Source organism: Charadrius vociferus, unplaced genomic scaffold (assembly GCF_000708025.1).
Source record: "Charadrius vociferus isolate BGI_N301 unplaced genomic scaffold, ASM70802v2 scaffold758, whole genome shotgun sequence".
NCBI lineage: Eukaryota > Metazoa > Chordata > Aves > Charadriiformes > Charadriidae > Charadrius > Charadrius vociferus.
In genome coordinates, this window is record NW_009649934.1 from 959,004 (window position 1) to 977,673 (window position 18,670).

Here is an 18,670-nt window from a genome sequence, read left to right on the forward strand (position 1 = left end):
GCAGGGAAGAACTACAAAGTTCTTACAGGTAAAATCTTGGCAGCCTGGGGAGGTGTCAAACAGGGCTCAAAAACTTCTCCAAAGGAAATCAAGGTAAATTGTAAGTTCTTACTCTCAAATACAAAGCAACCAAACTGGTGTGACAGGACTTCTTGGTTTACATGTCAGCTTCAACCTTTACCACTGCCTCAGGGTCTGCCCTTTTGACTCAGTGCAGTGTCTCTAGCTAAACGTGCTCCCAGACACACAGAGCTGTGATCAGGTTTACCACTAAGAATTACAGAAGAGTGTCAGGTTTAGGCATGTCTTAACCCACTGTGAGCCTGCATTGTAATAACAGTTGGGGCAGTGCAAGTCCTTTTAGACGCCTGTCCGAGGCACCGAAGGATCTCTGCTCATGTCCGTAAACCATTTCTTTGCGCTTGCACTCAGGTATCGCAAAGGGATAAGTTTTGCAAAAATGTTTGTTTATCCTCATTGTACAGAAAAAAATCAAGGACTCTGCTGGTGAGAGCACAGGACAGTCCCCAACTTTTCACTATAGATTTCAGACATTGGCATAGATTTTCTGTTGGAGTTCTCTTCTCTGCCTACCTCAGTCACCCCTCAGGAATGACCACATCCCTCAACAAAAGATGCAAAGACAAATGCCAGGATTAGCACTCAGGAGTTTTGGGCCTTAAGCACACCTTTTGCCTTGTATTGAGTATGTATTAGGCTGAGGCAACTACCCACCTGCTCTCAAGATTTCAATTAGGTACACGTCCATTTTGACCTCAAAAGAATGTTCAGAAGATACTCTTGTCAAAAAGGCCTCAGCTGCATCTCCTCTTCCTGTTTTCCCCACCCCAAGAGCAAAAACGACTACAACAACTAACACCCTAGAAACATGTTAAGGTCTCATGGGAAACTGACTGACACGCTCTTATCAAGCACTAACAGAAGGTCAGAACGTAAGCTGTAATCCTGGGCTGCAGCAAAGTTGTCAGGGTAGATCCTTATCACAAAAAAAGCAGCACAGATGTGGAGCTCCACTTCTCTCACAACAAGCCTGAACAGTGTATGTATGGGCTGCTACCAGTGGATGAGCATGAGATTCCCACAAGGCACAAATCAAAAACCCCTCTCCATGGGAAAAGGCATGCAATAAGGCTTGGCTACCAAGGAAGATGCATCATCTGTCACCAGGAGACACCCAGGGCAGCAATCTCAAGCACTTGCATCTTGCCCACAGCATTAACTAGGAAGTCAAACAGTACCCCTCCTAACAAAGCTACAGTCACCCACTAGAAACACCCCTAAAGGACCAGACTGCTCTGTAGCTGCAAAGGGTAGGGGTAGATTCGCAGAGCAGGCAAGGGCAAGTGTTTCACAACAACTGCTGTATAAACCGAACTCTTTGAAATAAACCAAATTTCTTTGAAAAAATGAGATATTAACAGGAAAACAGAAAAGTGCAGAAAACAGAAGTCTGCAGAACCAGAAAATATTTACTCAAGCTTTGTGATATATTTCCCACAGGAGGACCTTCAACCTAACCAGCCTAGACACTCTTGCAAGAGATAATGTACAGCAACACCAACTCTGTAGTCCAGATAGAAACCTATCATGTTCTGAAAACACAGCTTTGAATATTCCCTGGTAATGCTTTAATCTAAAGGGGCAACAATGCCATCATATTAGGCTACTCACTAAGAGCCCCTTCGTTTTGGGTATTGCAGAGCTCACCAGTGCTAATGAGCCAAGGAGCTCACTATTCTGATGTGGTATGAGCTATGAGGCAGTCAACATTTTACTTACAGATATATCCTTGTAAAGATGCACCTGGTCAAACTCAATGCCATGAGTTATGAAGTAATCAATGACTGAAGAGAGAAGTGTCATCTCAGGAAGAGAAAAAATGTCCATAAACTGCTTAAGTGATGGACCCTGGAAAGCAAAAAATGAAGGAGATATATTAAACAAAAAAAACAAACCTTTTTTTACCAAAAAAAAAAAAAAAGCAAAGCCAACAAACAAACTTGTATCACCCAGTACCATCTGGAAGACATTCCAGGCTAACAAAAAGAAAAACACTAATGCGGAAAGTCCCAGCCACTCAGCAAGTAGCCCTCTATTCTCAACCAAAACACTAACCTAAGGCATTAACACTTGACAAGAGAGAGGCTTCTCCTTCACAGAAATTATTAAACAAACCCAGCATCATTAACAACATGGGGTGAAGGTGGAGGAAGCAGGGAATCAGTCCTAGACACTAATTTGTATTTCAACCCCATGCCCTCTGCTTCCCACCTGGTCTCTTGGCATTACCACGGGTGCCAATAGACAATGCTGTGTGACAGAAGCAGGTATGGCCCTTGCTGGAGGTGCCCCATTGCTCGTCAACACCACTCTATGGCATTGGACACATGGGCACCAAAGCTGCTCTAGCCACGTTCTAGTGAGGTTTCACACAGCAATGCAAAAACCATTCCAACAAGCCGTTTGCCAAAGCCTGTCTGCCCCTGAGTCACTACGGGAAACCTGGAGTGGGCACAAAGAAGAAGAAAAAGAACTTCAGCCCACCCAGCAGTCAAGGCGAAGTGGACAATTAAACCCCAACCTTGCATTAGGCAAGGTTGCAGCCCTGCCATACATTTGCTATTTTTATTGCCTATCAATCACAAACCTATCAGCAGGTCAACAGCCAACTTTGGCTCCAGTCAGGCCTTCTAGTAAAATAAAGCTTGTTTATTCAGTACGTACCACCTGTGCAGAGGACTATGGTGAGTCTCACTGGCAAGCTGAAGCTGGAATCAATTTTTTCATCTTTCATCGCTAAAGGGGCAGATTGGCCAACAGGACAGTTACTAAGGCCTTGTATATGAAAAGCAATTTGGGAAGTGCACAGACCTCTCAATGAACCCGGTCACCAGAGGTGCCCTGGTAATCCAGTCACATCACGCCTGTGCATGTGAGCTTTGAGCAATGCATGACTGACAGCCATAAAGTGGCAACTCTCTGGGGTAATACGGGTCCACATCAGAAGGCACTTATTTTAGCTATGTGAAAGATAGACATGAAAGCAGCATCTAAAAGATCACAGAAGATACACATGGTGGACACTGACAGAGGCCACATGCTGGCAAACACGTGCCCCTGTTGCGTCAGGATGTAACAACAGTAACATCTCCCATTTAGTCTGGTTGTAAGGGCAGAACAAGAGACTAGCACTCTTTGCAGCACTATCTAAAGGCAATATTGGGGCAACACAAACTAAGGTCAAGAAAGATGATGCAAAAAGGGCAAAGGAATAACAAACAGCATTTTGCCTGAGGTCTATTACCAAAAAATGCTGCAAGTGAAAGCTATGTCGGTGTGCTGAGGGTTATACAATTTCCATCCATCCAGCAGAGGACAACTTGACCTACAGCGGAAGAGAAGACAAAGGACACCCTCTGGTTTGGGCCACATACCACACACAGTGGTGCTGCTTAGCGATACTCGCTGAATCCTTTCAACAGACTTTTGTCCATTTTGATGTGTGGTTGCTAGGGGAACATTTCTCCCACTAGCAAAACTAAAATTTCCTGAAAAGAGCCTCTACCTTTTTTTCCCGTTCAGGGACTCTGGGAAAGAAGCAAGAGGGACGCTGTCAGGAAGTTCCTACTGAAACCACTAAGTATGGGATTTAGCAGAGCGCAGCAGAGCAATGACCTGTCCCACTTTTCAAGACCTTAAGCATAGAGGAGACAGTTAAACGTTCAATGCTAACAGCAAAGATTTACTTTGTCAACTCTGATTTAATTTTTGTGCCTTGCGTCATTATCCTACCAGGCAAGTACAGCCTCCCCCTGTTTTTTATAGTGGCCTTGACTTTCTTACAGCAGACGTTAGCCTGGAGAAGAGGAGGCTGAGGGGAAACCTTATCACTCTCTACAACTAGCTGAAAGGAGGTTGTAGAGAGGTGGGGGCTGACCTCTTCTCCCTGGTGAAAAGTGATAGGACATGAGGAAATGGATTCAAGTTATGTCAGGGGAGATTTAGATTGGATATTAGGAAACATTTTTTCACTAAAAGGGTTATTAGACATTGGAATAGGCTGCCCAGGGAGGTGGTGGATTCGCCATCCATGGAGGTGCTTAAAAAAAGGGTAGATGTGGTGCTTAGGGACATGATTTAGAGGTGGTTTTGTCAGGGTAGGTTGATGGTTGGACTTGATGATCTTAAAGGTCTCTTCCAACCTCAGCAATTCTATGATTACACGATTCTATGATTCAGTGGTGACACAAGTCAGGATGAAAACTGGATGATAGTTTTAGAATGCCACATATGCTTTTTCCACAACAGCCACGAGTCCTCCACTTTCCTTACAGGCCATCACTAGTTCTGCCAGTGAAAGCCACACTAGCTGCATTGTCTAATCCTGCACAAGATCTGTGCCTACCTACTGCAGGTGTTGGGATGCCAGTAGATATCTGCCAACCGAGGATCAAGAAAACCCTTAAGGGAGAATATTTACACACTTCAGCTATATCAGTCCCACTTGTCTTATGCCTTGTTGCCTGGAATCACTGACCTGGCAGACCTTCCCTTTACCAATACAGATAGCAAAATCAGCACAGCAGATTAAGGAGGACAAGACCAAAGATCCTGCTAAAGCCTCACTCCACACCAATTGCACTGAACCTGCTCACACCAGCAGTCATCTTAGGCCAGATGCTTTCCCACTAACGTATTAGTGGCACAGGTTGATCAGACATTGCTGGATGCAAATGTCCTTAGCTGCATATACTTTTGTTCTCTTTGGGATCCACCTATTAGCTTCTGGAGTTCATTACATTATTAGAAGAGATTCACCTCTTTGCAAAGAGTAAGCTGCTATCCCTACTTCTGTGTCCAAATGTTATACAAAAATTTTCAGTACTAACTACAGGAATGAAGAAAACACCTGGTATGTACAAAGCAGCACAGAAAGGCACCTTGGCACGAGCACCTGGTCCTACAAAAGGCCACAACTCAAAGCAAATTTAATGTTTACAATTATTTAAAAAGAAAGGTGAAATAATCTCAAGTTTGCCAGGAGAGATGAGAGTTGCACAGTGGGAGGCTAATCAAGTGCAGTTTACAGACAGATATCAAATTTTAAACAGAAACATCCTATTATAAAGCTGGAAACAACATTGAGCTATAAACAGAGTATATACTTCTCCAGAGAGCAACCACTCATATTAATTGTTCCCAAGAGACAGAGAGAAATCAAAAAGTGACCTTGCTGGAGACTTCACAGAGCGGACTCAAAGGGGTATCAGGAGAGGAAGCCTGCCCTTCTCCTTCCAGCTTCCCCTAAGGCATCTGAACTAACAAAGGGCAAGAAACAAAACAGTTCTGGGGGGAAAGGGATGTGAATGGCCCGCTTGCCCACTGCACCACACTAGACACCAGAGGAAGAAAAATGTCTCCTAACTTCCTCTAGTTCAGGGAACTACAGCTCCTACAGACAGAATTTCAGTCCCTTACTGTGACACTAAGTTTTCTGCCTAAAAAAAACCAACAAACACACCCCCAACACTCATGGATGCCAACCCTATGAATTATATACACTGAGCAGGTCTGAAGAGGCGTGGAGGGGGATCCCTTTCACGAAGGAAAAAAACTCCTACCCAAAACAAAAGAGAGAAAGGCGTTGCAAGCACCCTGCTGCTACAAACACATACCCCCTCCCACACAACTCACTGCGAATACCATCACAGCAGGCTGCCCTGGTGGCTTAGGAGCTAGATTTGGCCTAGGAACAAGCAGAGAACATCTTCCTATCAGTCTCCAGAGCCATTCAGCTCTAGGCCAATAGCCCTGGTGTTTAGGAATGCTTCAGCCCTGGTGTTTAGGAATGCTTCGCAGATAGCTTTCACATGCTAAACTGCTAAATAACCTCTGGGGCAAATTCCCACTAGAACAAAAACACACACAGCAGCTCACTAGGGACAGAGCCTTTTGGAGTCTAAGGGAGGATGGAGTCATTTACATCCTCATACAATTCACTCTTTTTTCCTAGCTGTTAAAAGAGCTGCAGCATCATCGTAGTGAAGGGTTTACAATACCTTGCCATAGAAGTCACTCATCTGGTACAGGGGGATGTGCTGCGTACCACCATAGAGTTCGATTACCTCTTCATCAGGCACTGGTTTGAGCCCTCTAGACATAAACCAACAGAAATAGGTTTGTCAATAATCATCAGACTGCACAGAGCGACAAACTGCAGAGAAAAAGATGGGACAAACAGGCTCTTTTCTAAAACTCACGAATTGTTCTTGCACAAAAGAAATAGCCAGAGAGCCTGAGAGCTCTGTGGTTTCTTAAGATTCACATAAAATCTTTCCCCAAGATATTTTTCAGCTACCTTGTCTGCTCCTTCAAGTTAATTGAGGGGTTTTATCCACATTCCAACAGAGTTTGGACAGTGGCTTCTCTCTGCTGTCTGCTGACGGGACTCCCCCACCAAATTGGCCCCACGACCTGACTTTGGCAGTACTGGGTAACAGTAGGTTTTGGAGAAGTTGCTTCCACGAGGTATATCCACCGTTAAATGCAAAGGTGCAGGAAAAGAGCTTTCTGAAATTGAGATTTCCTTCCTATTCAGTCTTCCTAAGCAAAACAAGTTCTTTGCTAAGACCATTCAACAGAGATCGCTGTTTTTCCCCCAAAAAACCTGTATGGCTATAAGCTTGTACCATTCGTGAACATGAGGTTATCTGACTGCTGCAAGTATTGCCTCTTGCACAATTTTTGATGGCTGTTTACTCAAGCAGTCATCAACTTTCCCTTTCTCCTTTCCTGTTCAATCCTGGTACAGCCTCTGAGAAGTTAAAAGCTGCCTCAGTTGTGCTCAAAAGCAAAGGACAGTTTAGGAAAAGGACACTTCAAGAAGCATAGTTACAGATAATAGGGGAAAAAAGTTTAAATGAATTTTAGCTAAAAATCTCTTTATGAAGCTGGAGTGAAATATGGGGCAGTACCTACCCCTCCTTCCCACCTCCCTAAAAGCTAGCATTCAAAGAGGCCAATTCTGTCTGATTATGAAACTCCCTTTTTAATATTCTTAGAGTGTTTACTGTAACTGAAGCTTAACAGCAAAAGGGCAGAGTTCAAGAAAAAAAAACATTGGCTTCCATGCTCAGGAAATACAACACAGATTTATAGGAGCTTTGCTACTAATATCTATGAATTGCTACTTCTTAAGACACCAACCCCACTCCGCTTTGGGGCAAGGTTTTCTCCCAGTCTCCAGTCTCACAACTTTTTTGAGAAAAGTTTGTTCTGTGCTCTTTCAGCCATTTACTCCAAAGCACACCCAGCTCTCCTTGGAGAAGAATGGAAAAGAAGGAAAAACAGGATAAACTAGGCCTTAAATGGAGCCCAGATTCTGAGGCATCATTACTTTATTAACATGTCTGCACCACTCAAGATTTTATTTGCACATCCAGACCACTCTCCTCTTCGCTTTGTGACAAGGCACAGCACATCACTGCCAGGACACACTCCTGCCTGGAGAAGACAGGCCTCTATGTGCACCATATACAGAGGGGTCCTTTCCTAGTTGCACTGTTTGCTCAAAGATGTTAACCCAGATATACTGTAGCTGCAACTCAGACAACATGCAGAGTATGTGACCAGATGTGTCATTAACCATTACAAAAAGCTCCAGGTCTTCCCACCCACACTTGGCTTGAAACACTTGAGAAAAATAACTCTCTGCAATTACATGCCAGGTAAGCATTAGAAGCAAGTGCAAACAGGATAAGCCAGAGAAGACTGTGCACTGCTCAGAAAAAAAAAAACAAAACCGTTTGCCATGAACGCACACTCAGATTTATTAATCCACCTTTGCATATATGGGCATTTAGAAAATGATTTTCAGAACTGACAGACCTATATGCCGTCCCCAGCTGGACATAATGGAAAGCATCAATCTTCATCAGAAGACTCTGTGATAAGGGATAGATATTTACTGTTAGAATTGCATAGGTTTACATTGAAACCTTATTGAAGTTTAAAGTTCCACATAAATGACATTTAGAAAATAAAATTCAATATAAACACCCCACATCTGTGTACTTTAAGCTGCACTTACTCCCCAGCCACTTTTGCACATGCTTCCTACATACTATGGCTTTTTATTGGCCTCTCTGACAAAAGACCATCTTTCCATGAGCCGAAATACCAGTCTGCTACACTCCAAAGTTTGTGGACAGGGATGCAGTTGAAAAATGGAGAGAACAATGTTTCTGTGACTCAGACAGTCTCTTTTTATCTCCCTTCCAAAAGCACCACATTCCAAAGAAGCTTAGTGTGCACAAGAGATCTATTTCTTGTCACATTTATCTTAAGCAGAACTAAGTGGGCAAGTTTTGGTTTAGAGAGCAGCTGCCCCCAGTCATTTTCTTTATCCAAGAGCTCTCCCCTCCATCACTTCTCCCTCTCCCCAATAGTCATTCAGGCAAAGATGTTCATGAGCACACCAGCCTGGTAACATTAGAGCTTTCTTTGCATTTTTTTGTAACAGACTCCTCTATTCCAAGTCATCCCTTCTCTTCCATCCATCATTCTGAAGCCATAACACAAGTTCTCAGGGCATGGAAAGCAGCCTCACACTAAACCCACATCGCTCTGCAACTCGAGTAAGGACACAGCATCAAACTATTAGTCCTGTTTCTACCACGGCACAAGGTAACTGATTCCACAGAGCATTCAAAACCTTCAGGCACCTTCTTTTATCATATCAGTGCAGCTTGTTACACCGTGGGCAGACCTCCCACTAGTTTGTGAGGAGTGCAGGCAAACATGCTGAAGATTTACTTGGACAGGCACTACCCAATTTTTTGTGTGTTTTGCAAACTGATCCTGAAAAAAGAGAGTTCTCACCACTTACTCACTCACAGGGCACTTTGCTTGGCTAGGCTAGTCACCTCTGTGTTCCTCTGATATACCAGCCAGAGATTTAAACACAGAAAGAAACTTCAGTTTCTCACAGATCTACTTCTTACTTTGTGAAGCCAGAGGCATGAGCAGTCTGCTGTCACGCTGTCACCTCAGTTAGGACAAAAAAAGCAGGAAAACTCTATCTAGTTTTTTTTCTTCATTCTTTTTTTTTTCCCCCCATGGCTGGAGAACAGCACCCACACTCCAGCCTGTACTGCCTGCTTCCCTGAATTTGCTCAAAGCTCAACACAAGAAAAGTTACTACAGTGAAGCAACTCTCTCTGCTGTGCTCCCACCCGACTGCCTGGCTGCAGCAGCCAGCATTACATCACTGGGCATCAGGCTTTCGGGGAATCGGTCCAAAGTACTGAAAAGGGTTAAAGCTAATGCTTGCACTTTGCTTGCCTGTGCTCCTAAGAAGCATGCATCTCAAGTAGCTTGGATCTTTTTCCAGGCAGTCCTATTATTCGGGGTGGGGGGTGGGGAAGGCTTCCTAAAGCATTCTCCTGACAAGTCATTTCTATTATTAGAGGAAGACATAATGCTTCTGCTCCTGGCAAGTACTTGTAGATGCAGGATTGAAGTTTGTTGTTTAAATTTCCTGAAAGACAGAAATGATCACACAAACAAGCTGAGTTTTCTATTAATTAGCTTGTGGAATTAACTGACTTTTAAATTGGCAAGGATGTTTACCAAAGGTCTTTGCTAGAATGTCCCATTCTGCTAGAGGCTATGCAAACACAAAACACATCTTTCCTTTGGAAGGTTTATAAACAAGAACCCACACAATGAAAAGCACAGCCACCTGGACTATGTATTTCACTGATAGTTTGGTGATCGATGTTATTGTAAGCAATGACAGAAGGTATTTCCACTAGAAACGTAATGCAATGGAAGACAAAGCCCAGGAGACTGAACTTTGTACAGCTTACCTTTTGTACATCATAGTGAAGTCCACGTATGGCAAACCCTGGAATGTAGTCATACTTCCCAAGCCCTTCTGGATACTGGGAAGACAGACAGCAAGGTCGTTAGAGGCATAAACATTGGGTTATCAACAAAATTATTTCACCTGTTGAGCTGGCTTAGTCTACTAGATGTCTCACCCCAGGCACAAACTGACCAAGGAACAGGTGCACTTCATTTTGCCCCTTCAACAAAGCACGCAGATGAATGGAGAAAGACATAAAGGATCAGGATCCCTCTAAAATAGTTTCTCTCTTGTAAGGGACACTAGTGAAAAAGTAACGGATTCACTCAGGTAGTAAGGACACTTCTAGTAAGCTCCATTCAATGCATATATTGGGCAAAGCAGTGGCACGGCAGAGCCCCTCTAAAGAGCAAGGTGTGACGAGAAGGAAACGCACAGACCAGTTGCCTATTGCAAACAGATCGTTCATTATTGGACATGCTAAGGAGCATCAGCCACATTGACTTGCACGTGTCAAGTCCTGTACAGCTTCAGTATTGGCCCAGAGTTCATGTTTATCCACCACCTGTACCTCAAACCAGCAATTCTGTAGGCATTATTTCCATAGGTAAAACAGACCAGACCTTTCTAGACTAAGGTTCCTGCTCCATATTATAAAACCTCGGGAATGCAGAGCACGGTAAATTGTCTCAAAGGAAATTAATTCCACATACAGACAAACTTTCTGCAATCAAAGATTGTGAAACATGAAATTTATCTCAATAAAACAAGTAATTGACACGCGTGCACACGCAAGCACCTCTTGCATGGGGTGTCACCAAGACAGCAGTAAGCCTAATCGAGCGGAAATTCTTAGCACATCATTACCTTGAATTGTTCTATTAGGATGTCTCTGGCAGTGTTGAAAATCATAGAGTGTAGCAAATTAGAATACTGTGCTAATGTGTAATCGTAGTCAAAGCCGTATATCTCAACATCTCCCAGGCTGATCTCGTTGTTAGCATAAATAGCGGCTGGGTTGAGGAGATTGCAGACTCCTGGTGGAAGGAGATCTAAGAGAAGGGAAAAGGGAGAGGTTAGGGAAATTGAGAGGATCACTGAAGTTTCAACTTTTTGTTCTGGACCTGAGAGCAGCTGGAAGTACCACACAGCAGCAGCAAAGAAACACAGTGATGCTGTTGAAGGCTGCTGCCATTAACCCACTCAAATAATCCTCCCCATGAAAAAGCACACTGTGAAACCTCTGGATGCGTCTGGTGGTGATGCTAACCACTTTCACAGTAAGACTGACCTTTTGTGTCAGGAAGAGACAACACAACATCCTCGAGTCTCCGGCCTACATGAAGCAAAGCAGACCAGAGATTTTGAAGTGTCAAATTTCTAGCTCACAGCAGCTGCATTTTCAGCAGGCTCACCAACATGAAAGGTAGCTGCAATTTATCACCAGAAAAACATGTGCCCCTCACTTAAAACCTGAGCAAGACAAACAGGCTAACTCCCCTCTCTCAGAAATCTAGATTACTTGAAATTAGAGATGTTGAGGTTTGTCTTTTGGCAATTTTTGTTTCTCACAGAAGCAACCAGACTTCACAGAGCAATCCTGAAGGTACCATCAGGGCACTTTTTTTTTTTTTTTTTTTTAAATTATTAATCAGCAGGATAAAACAAGGCTTTGTACAAACACCGACAAAATGTAAAAAAAACCCAACACATTAAGCTCTCCTGGTAGAGCACTCAATACAGATAGCAACAAGTTATCTGCTTTCCTCTGATAAACAGCTGTGGAAACAGCTCAGTCCTTGCGTGTGGTTTTTCATTTCAAAACAGGGTTACTGTACAAGATGCTTGTGAATAACACTTTGCCACTGGAAAAACGGGGGTTAAGTGACATAGCAGCTGAACTACCTGTATACCCTTTTTCAGAGCTAGTCTGAAGAGCAGAGAGCTTTAGCTGCGCTACAATGGGAGAGACAGGAACAGAGCCTCCCCAGGCTTCCCGCTCCACCAGAGCTGTCCATTGCAAGATGAGAAAGAGCAATAAAAATAGTTCCCTGTAGTAGGTTGCCTAGTCACATCCACACTGGGGGACAGAGAGGGGAAGGAGACACGTCCTCCCCCCTCAAAGATGTCTAATTTTCTCTTTTAATGATAGGAAAGGTGCAGACATTTTGCAGATCCTACACAGCATCAGCAGGGAGGATGTTTTTTTCCCTTCCTACCTTAACTTTTGGCTTTTAGCAAGAACCCCTGTGCCAGTTCTTTAGTGCTTCCTTGCTATAAAACCAAGTTTCATCTGAATCTAGAACAAAAAAAAAAAATTATTAGAAACAGATACCAGCCATTACCAATAAAGACTTTGTCTGGAATGATTACAGAATTTAGGTAAAAGTCCAAAGTACACTTGCAAGCACTAATCCAAAGAGCCGACCAAAGAAACAGAGTATTCAGATCTATCATAATATTTATTTTTCAGAGGAGAGACTCCTTACAAAACATACCCATCCCTCTCTCCTAACACACTTTCCTTTGGCCTTCAAATGCATTTCACCAGATCAACTAGAAAGGAATTACTAGAAAAGAAAGTAGTATTTTAAGGTAGGAGGGTTGACTTACTGCCTGCACAGCAAGAACAAGAGCGCTCTTTCAGTGACTCTGTTGGTGGCAAAGTTCCTGGAAGAGGCTGAAGAGAGTGGATGCAATCAGAGCACTTTCCACTGGGATTTTAAAAGATGGGAAATGTAAATTGGATTCAGATGATCAAAAATCATCATAAATGCTCTCTGCTCCATGAACAAACAGAGCTCTACTTCCTGTCCTCACCTCCAGACAAGTTGTGGGAAGATCTTTTTCTAAGCGTAGACTGGGATTTGCAGGGTGCTATTTTTCTTCCTCGCAAGGAAAATGACACAATCCTAATCACATCACAGTGCAAATATGCAGTGCTTTCCTCTCCTAATGAAAGCACTTTTTTTTTTAAATGACAAATGCACCCCACTTACTGCTACCGTATCCCTACAGAGAGGTCAAGCTCTTCCAACATTCACCATTTGCTAACAGATCTATGAAAACACGTTTTGATAGTCTGAGAATGGTGCAAAATGACATTGCCTGAACCCCATCTCTCCTTTCACAGAAGACATGAGACCCATCTAGATTCAACAACATATGCCAGCCACAACTTTTGCAAAAACACAATCAGGAAAAGCTAAGGGAGTGGTATGATTTTGTAACGAGAAAAGGGTAGTCTGAGATTTGCCAAGAGCATGAAGCGAGTCTTATCTGTGATCAGAAGCATAAGCAGTAACTGTGCCACACACTATGATTTATGAAGTATATTTAGACCCACTGGATGAAGTCATACTCCTCCCCGCCAGCCTCAAACATACAGAGCCTCTCTGCTGCTCTCTGACAGACTCCTGCCCAGCTCATTTTACCCTACTCAGACATTTTGTCACTAACTCACACAGTATGGTCTCTCTTACCTCATAAGGGCCGAAGACAGATGCATATGCTAGCCAAAACGCTTTATCACCATTACCTCACACATAATGTGTTCCCTACATACACTTCCTGGAGCACCGCGCATGTACTTGCTATGTTTCCTACCACACATCATTGTCACCACACCAAACTTGCAGCACCTTGCTGACAGCTTGCTCTTTCCATGCTGTCATCCTCCATCTTAAACATACAGTAGTTTCAAAGTCATTGATCTCCTAGAGAGAAGGAAAAAGCTCTGTGTTTCAGCCCGGAGACTCTTGCTGCATGTTTGGCTCAGTGTAAATGTCCATTTGCAGTATCCTCCTCAATAGAGCGGTCAGTGTCGGTCTGTTTATGCTCACACAGTCTCTCCACAGGTTGAAACTACAACAGGGAAGAGACAAAAGCCGGCAGCACATGCAAGATCGGTTTAAATACGAGAGCCCAAACATGCCTGGCTTAGTGAGCCAGGTTTCAAGAAGTTTGGGGTTTTGTTTGATTGGTTTGGTTTGCTTTTTTGTGTTGTGGTTTGGGTTTTGGTTTTGGTTTTTTAAAGATAATCACCTGGGTGGTTACAAATTCTGAGTGCTTAATTAAGTCCTGTGCTGCGGACTTGGATGCTGCTGCTCTGCTGACGTTCAGCACGTAATCTGCCAGGGATCTTTGCCTCAGTTTGCATGGCAATCGTCAAGTCAAAACAAATTAATGACACCCTCCAGAAGCCCATGAAGATGCCATTTTTCAAAAACGATAGCTTTTGCTTTTTCTCTGCCAAGACACCGAAGTAGATTGCAGGACAGATATGATAAATTACGGAAAAAAAAAAAAAAAAAAACACAAACCAAACCCATAACAAAATGAAAACCAGTTTGGGTTATTTAAAAAGAATTATAGTCCCAACTATTCTTTCCATCTGGGTCCTAACTGGAAGGGAGACAATATCACACTTAGTCACTGTCTACTCAGCACTTCAGCCAGGAAGTATGATCTAAGGGAGAAGCAGCGTGCGTACATTTGAGGACAGTGGAGAAAAAACTGCTCTTGCAATAGATGCAAACCCCTGGAATCTGCATACTTGCACAATTTGCTCTGGTTTGCAAATCTGATGGTTTCAAGGGAAGTGTCTGCATATCCATGGCACATGATGAAACTCAGCAACAAAGGAAGACCACAAGAAAGTGTGTTTGATCTCAGGCATTTTTTACACCTAGGTGTAAATGCAAGGTAAACACACGTTTCCTTCATTTTACTACTATGAGCCCCTGAACAGCTGCTTAAATTGGAATATCTTCATGACAGCACAAGTGCCTCTTCCCAAGCAATAGCCCACATTGTTATAAAGCAATAACACTCAATCCCCAACGTGACAGCAGAGATGGAAACAAAAGCAGGTAATTAACTGTGAGCAACGGTTAGAGACGCCAAGAGACCATATGGCCCCTTCTCATGTGAAAAACGCTCCGGTCGGGAGATGCCAAGCACATCCCGTGCTTTTCTGAGCTCCCGGGGGCACCAATGGCATCACACGGGAAATGCTCCTTCGCTCTCAGCCTCAGATCCAGCATGTTAGTGAAGAGTAATACATGAAAAAGGCAGCTCACACCCATCTCTCACACCCTGTGTACTCCCTGAGGTCCAACACAGCAGACATCTGTGCTAATTTCTTTGTAAGACTAGTGAGGAAAAGAGCGATACTAAAAAGCAGACGGCAACCATCCTCCACGTTCTTCATGAATCAAAAAGTTCCCTTTGCTCACACTGACTTGCTTTCTAAAGACAAACTGCCAGTTTTTCCTCCCTTCCAAGCACCTCTTTATCTTTTTGAAGTGTTGTTTTGTACCATTTCACAGCAATTCCTGCAAAGCACTCTAACCAGGCAAAGTGGTTAGAGTCTCTCTAACCTGCCTCTAACGTGACAGCAGGGAGAGGGAAATATTACTCAAAGAGCATTAAATGACAGAGAAACCATATTAAAAGAGTGCTGAAAATTATTCTGGAGCATAGTCTTGAATTCGTGCCATTATGCTTCAATATTTTGGGATATCTCACCAATGAAATCAACACAAACCAAAAGCAATATTAAAAAATACCATTTCATTCCAAACCAACTTTTTTTTTATAGACACAAAGGCACTAGACAAATGCTGGTCTAACAGCTCTTGACAAGACAAAAACTTTATATTTAGGAAAGCAGAATTTGGAAGTTAACATAACCGGTCACACTTCCAGTTCTGGCCGCTAACTGCCATTTTCAGTCCCAGCTCAATCTGTAGATGCCACAACTCGCGAAAGGTGCACACTCCCTAAGCAATTTGCAGGGCATTTATTACCATAGCACTATACTCGTTTCCCAGTTCGGCAAAGAGTGAGGCCCTTAAATCCTTGTGCCTGCTTGAGATTAGCGACACAAGCAGAATCAAAATGTGCTGGATTGCAAAAGCCACCTGTGCACCACACCAGAATCACCAGTGCAATGATCACACAGAGGTGTCACCTTCTCTCCCATTTCCAAACGTGATGGGCACATGTTGCTGACTGCGTCTTGCATTATTTAGATGCAAAGGTATCTCTTAATCCACACAAACTAAAAAGAGTGAGGACTGCCTCTGAGCTACATCCTCAGTGTTATCAATACCTAACCAGGTTCTCCTTATCTGCAAACTTGTCTCTGTTCTCAGTAGTTCTCACATTTAACCATGCTCAAGCTTGTCATGCACTGGCAAGAAGTTAACAATTATTTTAGAGGTTCCTTAGGAAAGCTGATTTATTGTAGCTATGTTTACAAGTTTGAAAAATCTAGAAAAAAACATACACACTTATTTACAGCCAAATCCTCACTTGCTTGTCAGTTGCCTTGAGTTTCAGGATTGGATGTTTCCTAAAGTGCAAAACTTCAGACACTGCTTACTGAGAGAGCATATTGGCCAGCCTTCCTTGACACTTAAGATGGCATCAAACCAAAATACAGCAAGTCTTGCTCAACACCAGTGCTCTGACAAATGCTATTATACTTTTCCCTATGCCAGAGGGAAAAAAAAAATCCATGTTAAGTAGAAGTAGTAGCCTCAAATTCTTACAGGTAATGAAATGCTCTTTGTATCACCACACTCAAGCCTGGCTGAACACAGATGTGTTTCCACAAAGTTGAGAATTTCTGGTGCCTGAGCTCTGGCCACCAAACCAGTACCACCACTAAGCTTTACTGCACAGAAGTTCTCATCCTACACATCCCGCCCTGTTCAACTCGGTCGGCATTTATCACTGGAAACCACTCTACGCAAAAATGCAACATTGCTCTATAAATCAAGTCCTAAGCAAGACCTGGTTTGAAAACACATAATAACTTCTCCTGGCAGAGAGCTGTTTCCAAAACCAACAGCAATAACTGACAATATAGGACAAAGGACTCCGCAAAGGTCGAGTTTCAGAGAAGGAGGGAGAAGGTGGCACCACAGGAGTCTTCTCAAACTCAGTATTGAGTATTGACATGTGACGACGTTTTCAAATCCATAACCCAACCACAGACATTCACTTTTACATCAGAGTTAGAAATCAAGAACAAAGGAACAGACTGATGCCACATTTTGCACAACTCAGTTTAGTCATCAAAGCAACAACTAAAACCAACTTGGACCAACTTTGTTTATGCCTTTTCTTGACAAGACTTGAATAACAGCACAGTCTTGAAATTTTGGTTTGGGGAGCTATTCTTTAAACAAACAAGGGCCTTCTTATTTAACGTGTCTAATAGTTACCTAAAGGTTTGTAAAGAGTCTGCTGTGTAACACATGTGCTACTTCACCTAACTTCACTTTGCATTTAGCCCTGCTGAGTACTTCTCCATCTCAGTAACAACTGTATCTTTTGCCTCCCAACAAAGCGTAACTATGTGAATACAAACTTCACAATCTGTCACAAAGTAAAGTATTTTCCCAAGAGACCATGAGAGAGCCTATTAACATACCTTCATTTTCCGTTTTGATTCCATTATGGAAAAGAAAAGAAATGCTGTTAGGGATATTAAGGTCCAAACACCATTACAAGTCTTGCAAGTTGGAATTTCTTTCAAGCAGTGGGGCTAAAACGACAACTCGGTCTTGGAGCAGGAATTTAACACAAACCTGCTGTCCTGTGTCAGCACCCTGTACTGCCTTCAGCGGCTCAGGCAAAAGAGCTCACATCCTGCAAAAGCTGGAATGCAGCGGGCTGAGCACCCAGCAGATCAGCGCCCAATTCCTTTACATTTGTCCACCATGAAAGACTCTAGAGTTTATGTCAAATCTCACATTCTGGAAGGTGGGGGAGGAAGGAATGACAGAACTTGTTAGTCTCAGAACAGTGAAACAGTTCTTCCAGATGCCTATGGCTGGCGGCTGTCCTTCTCCAAACCCTTAGATAAACAAAAGCTAAGGGAGAGCTATTAAACAGCAGACACAAAGTCACACTTCCTAGCTGTCTACCGTGCATTCCAAGAATCAAGAAACCAGCAGGAAAAATTTCCCTGCCTTTATGCCACGAAAGCTATTCTTTCACATTTTTAGGAGAGTTTAATACAGTGAAGATCTGCTGCTGCCAGAAAGACCACAAACCTGCTTTACGCATGGACAGATTTGGCGAATGGCATGAGTCTTCTCCTTGCTTAGCAAGATGTCAACATTCCTATGTCAATGTTCCTGACAGAGCCAGGTAACTTTTTGGTCAGAGGAGCAAAAACATGCAAGCAGGCACTGGTGCGTAAAATGTGTTTCACATCTGTAACCCAAACTGAGCTCAGGATCAGGACATCCTAGCAGCTGTAGCATCAGTCTTCTCCACACTCAGCCTTGTGCCAATGGCGAGTTACAAGTTGGACCCCGGACACCTCACCACATCAGTCAACACAACTGTCTATTTTTCCTAGTCTAATCACCTTTCTATATGCCAACCAATGGCAAATTAGAGAAAAATGCAACAAGCCCTTCATTTAGACCATTCGCCACGACGATAGCCACGTTAGGGGGGCCAGTTGTGCAGACCCCCACATACTCTCCGTGTCCTGAAACACTGAGACCAGCCGCGGGGTGTTCACAGAGGGAAGCCCAGAATGGGGAGACGAAGACCAGGGCCAGATTTCACCAGAAACAAAACCCTCTCGGAGGGCCGCGGGCGATGGAGGCGTGCCGATGGCACTGCCGGGGAGAAGGCTTCTAACCCCGGCAGCGGCACGGCGATGGGCACATCCCCAGTTCTGCGGCGCGGGGAAAGGCACCAAGATTCAAAGACAGAAAGAAAAGAAAAAAAAAAAAAAAAAGGAGTGGGGGG

At 43.4% G+C, this 18,670-nt stretch overlaps 1 protein-coding gene across 1 annotated transcript in view; it reads right to left on the minus strand.

Moving 5' to 3' along the window:
* NT5DC2 (5'-nucleotidase domain containing 2) overlaps positions 1-17,339 on the minus strand; it is a 28,221-nt gene extending 10,882 nt beyond the window's left edge. The window contains exons 1-6 of the mRNA XM_009891285.1: positions 17,334-17,339; positions 10,757-11,023; positions 9,891-9,965; positions 7,909-7,964; positions 6,081-6,174; positions 1,801-1,929 (exon numbers count right to left, since the gene is read on the minus strand). Coding sequence (XP_009889587.1) covers positions 1,801-1,929; positions 6,081-6,174; positions 7,909-7,964; positions 9,891-9,965; positions 10,757-11,023; positions 17,334-17,339 — 627 coding nt within the window. The remainder of the gene's footprint in view (positions 1-1,800; positions 1,930-6,080; positions 6,175-7,908; positions 7,965-9,890; positions 9,966-10,756; positions 11,024-17,333) is intronic.
* Between the last annotated feature and the right edge of the window lie 1,331 nt (positions 17,340-18,670).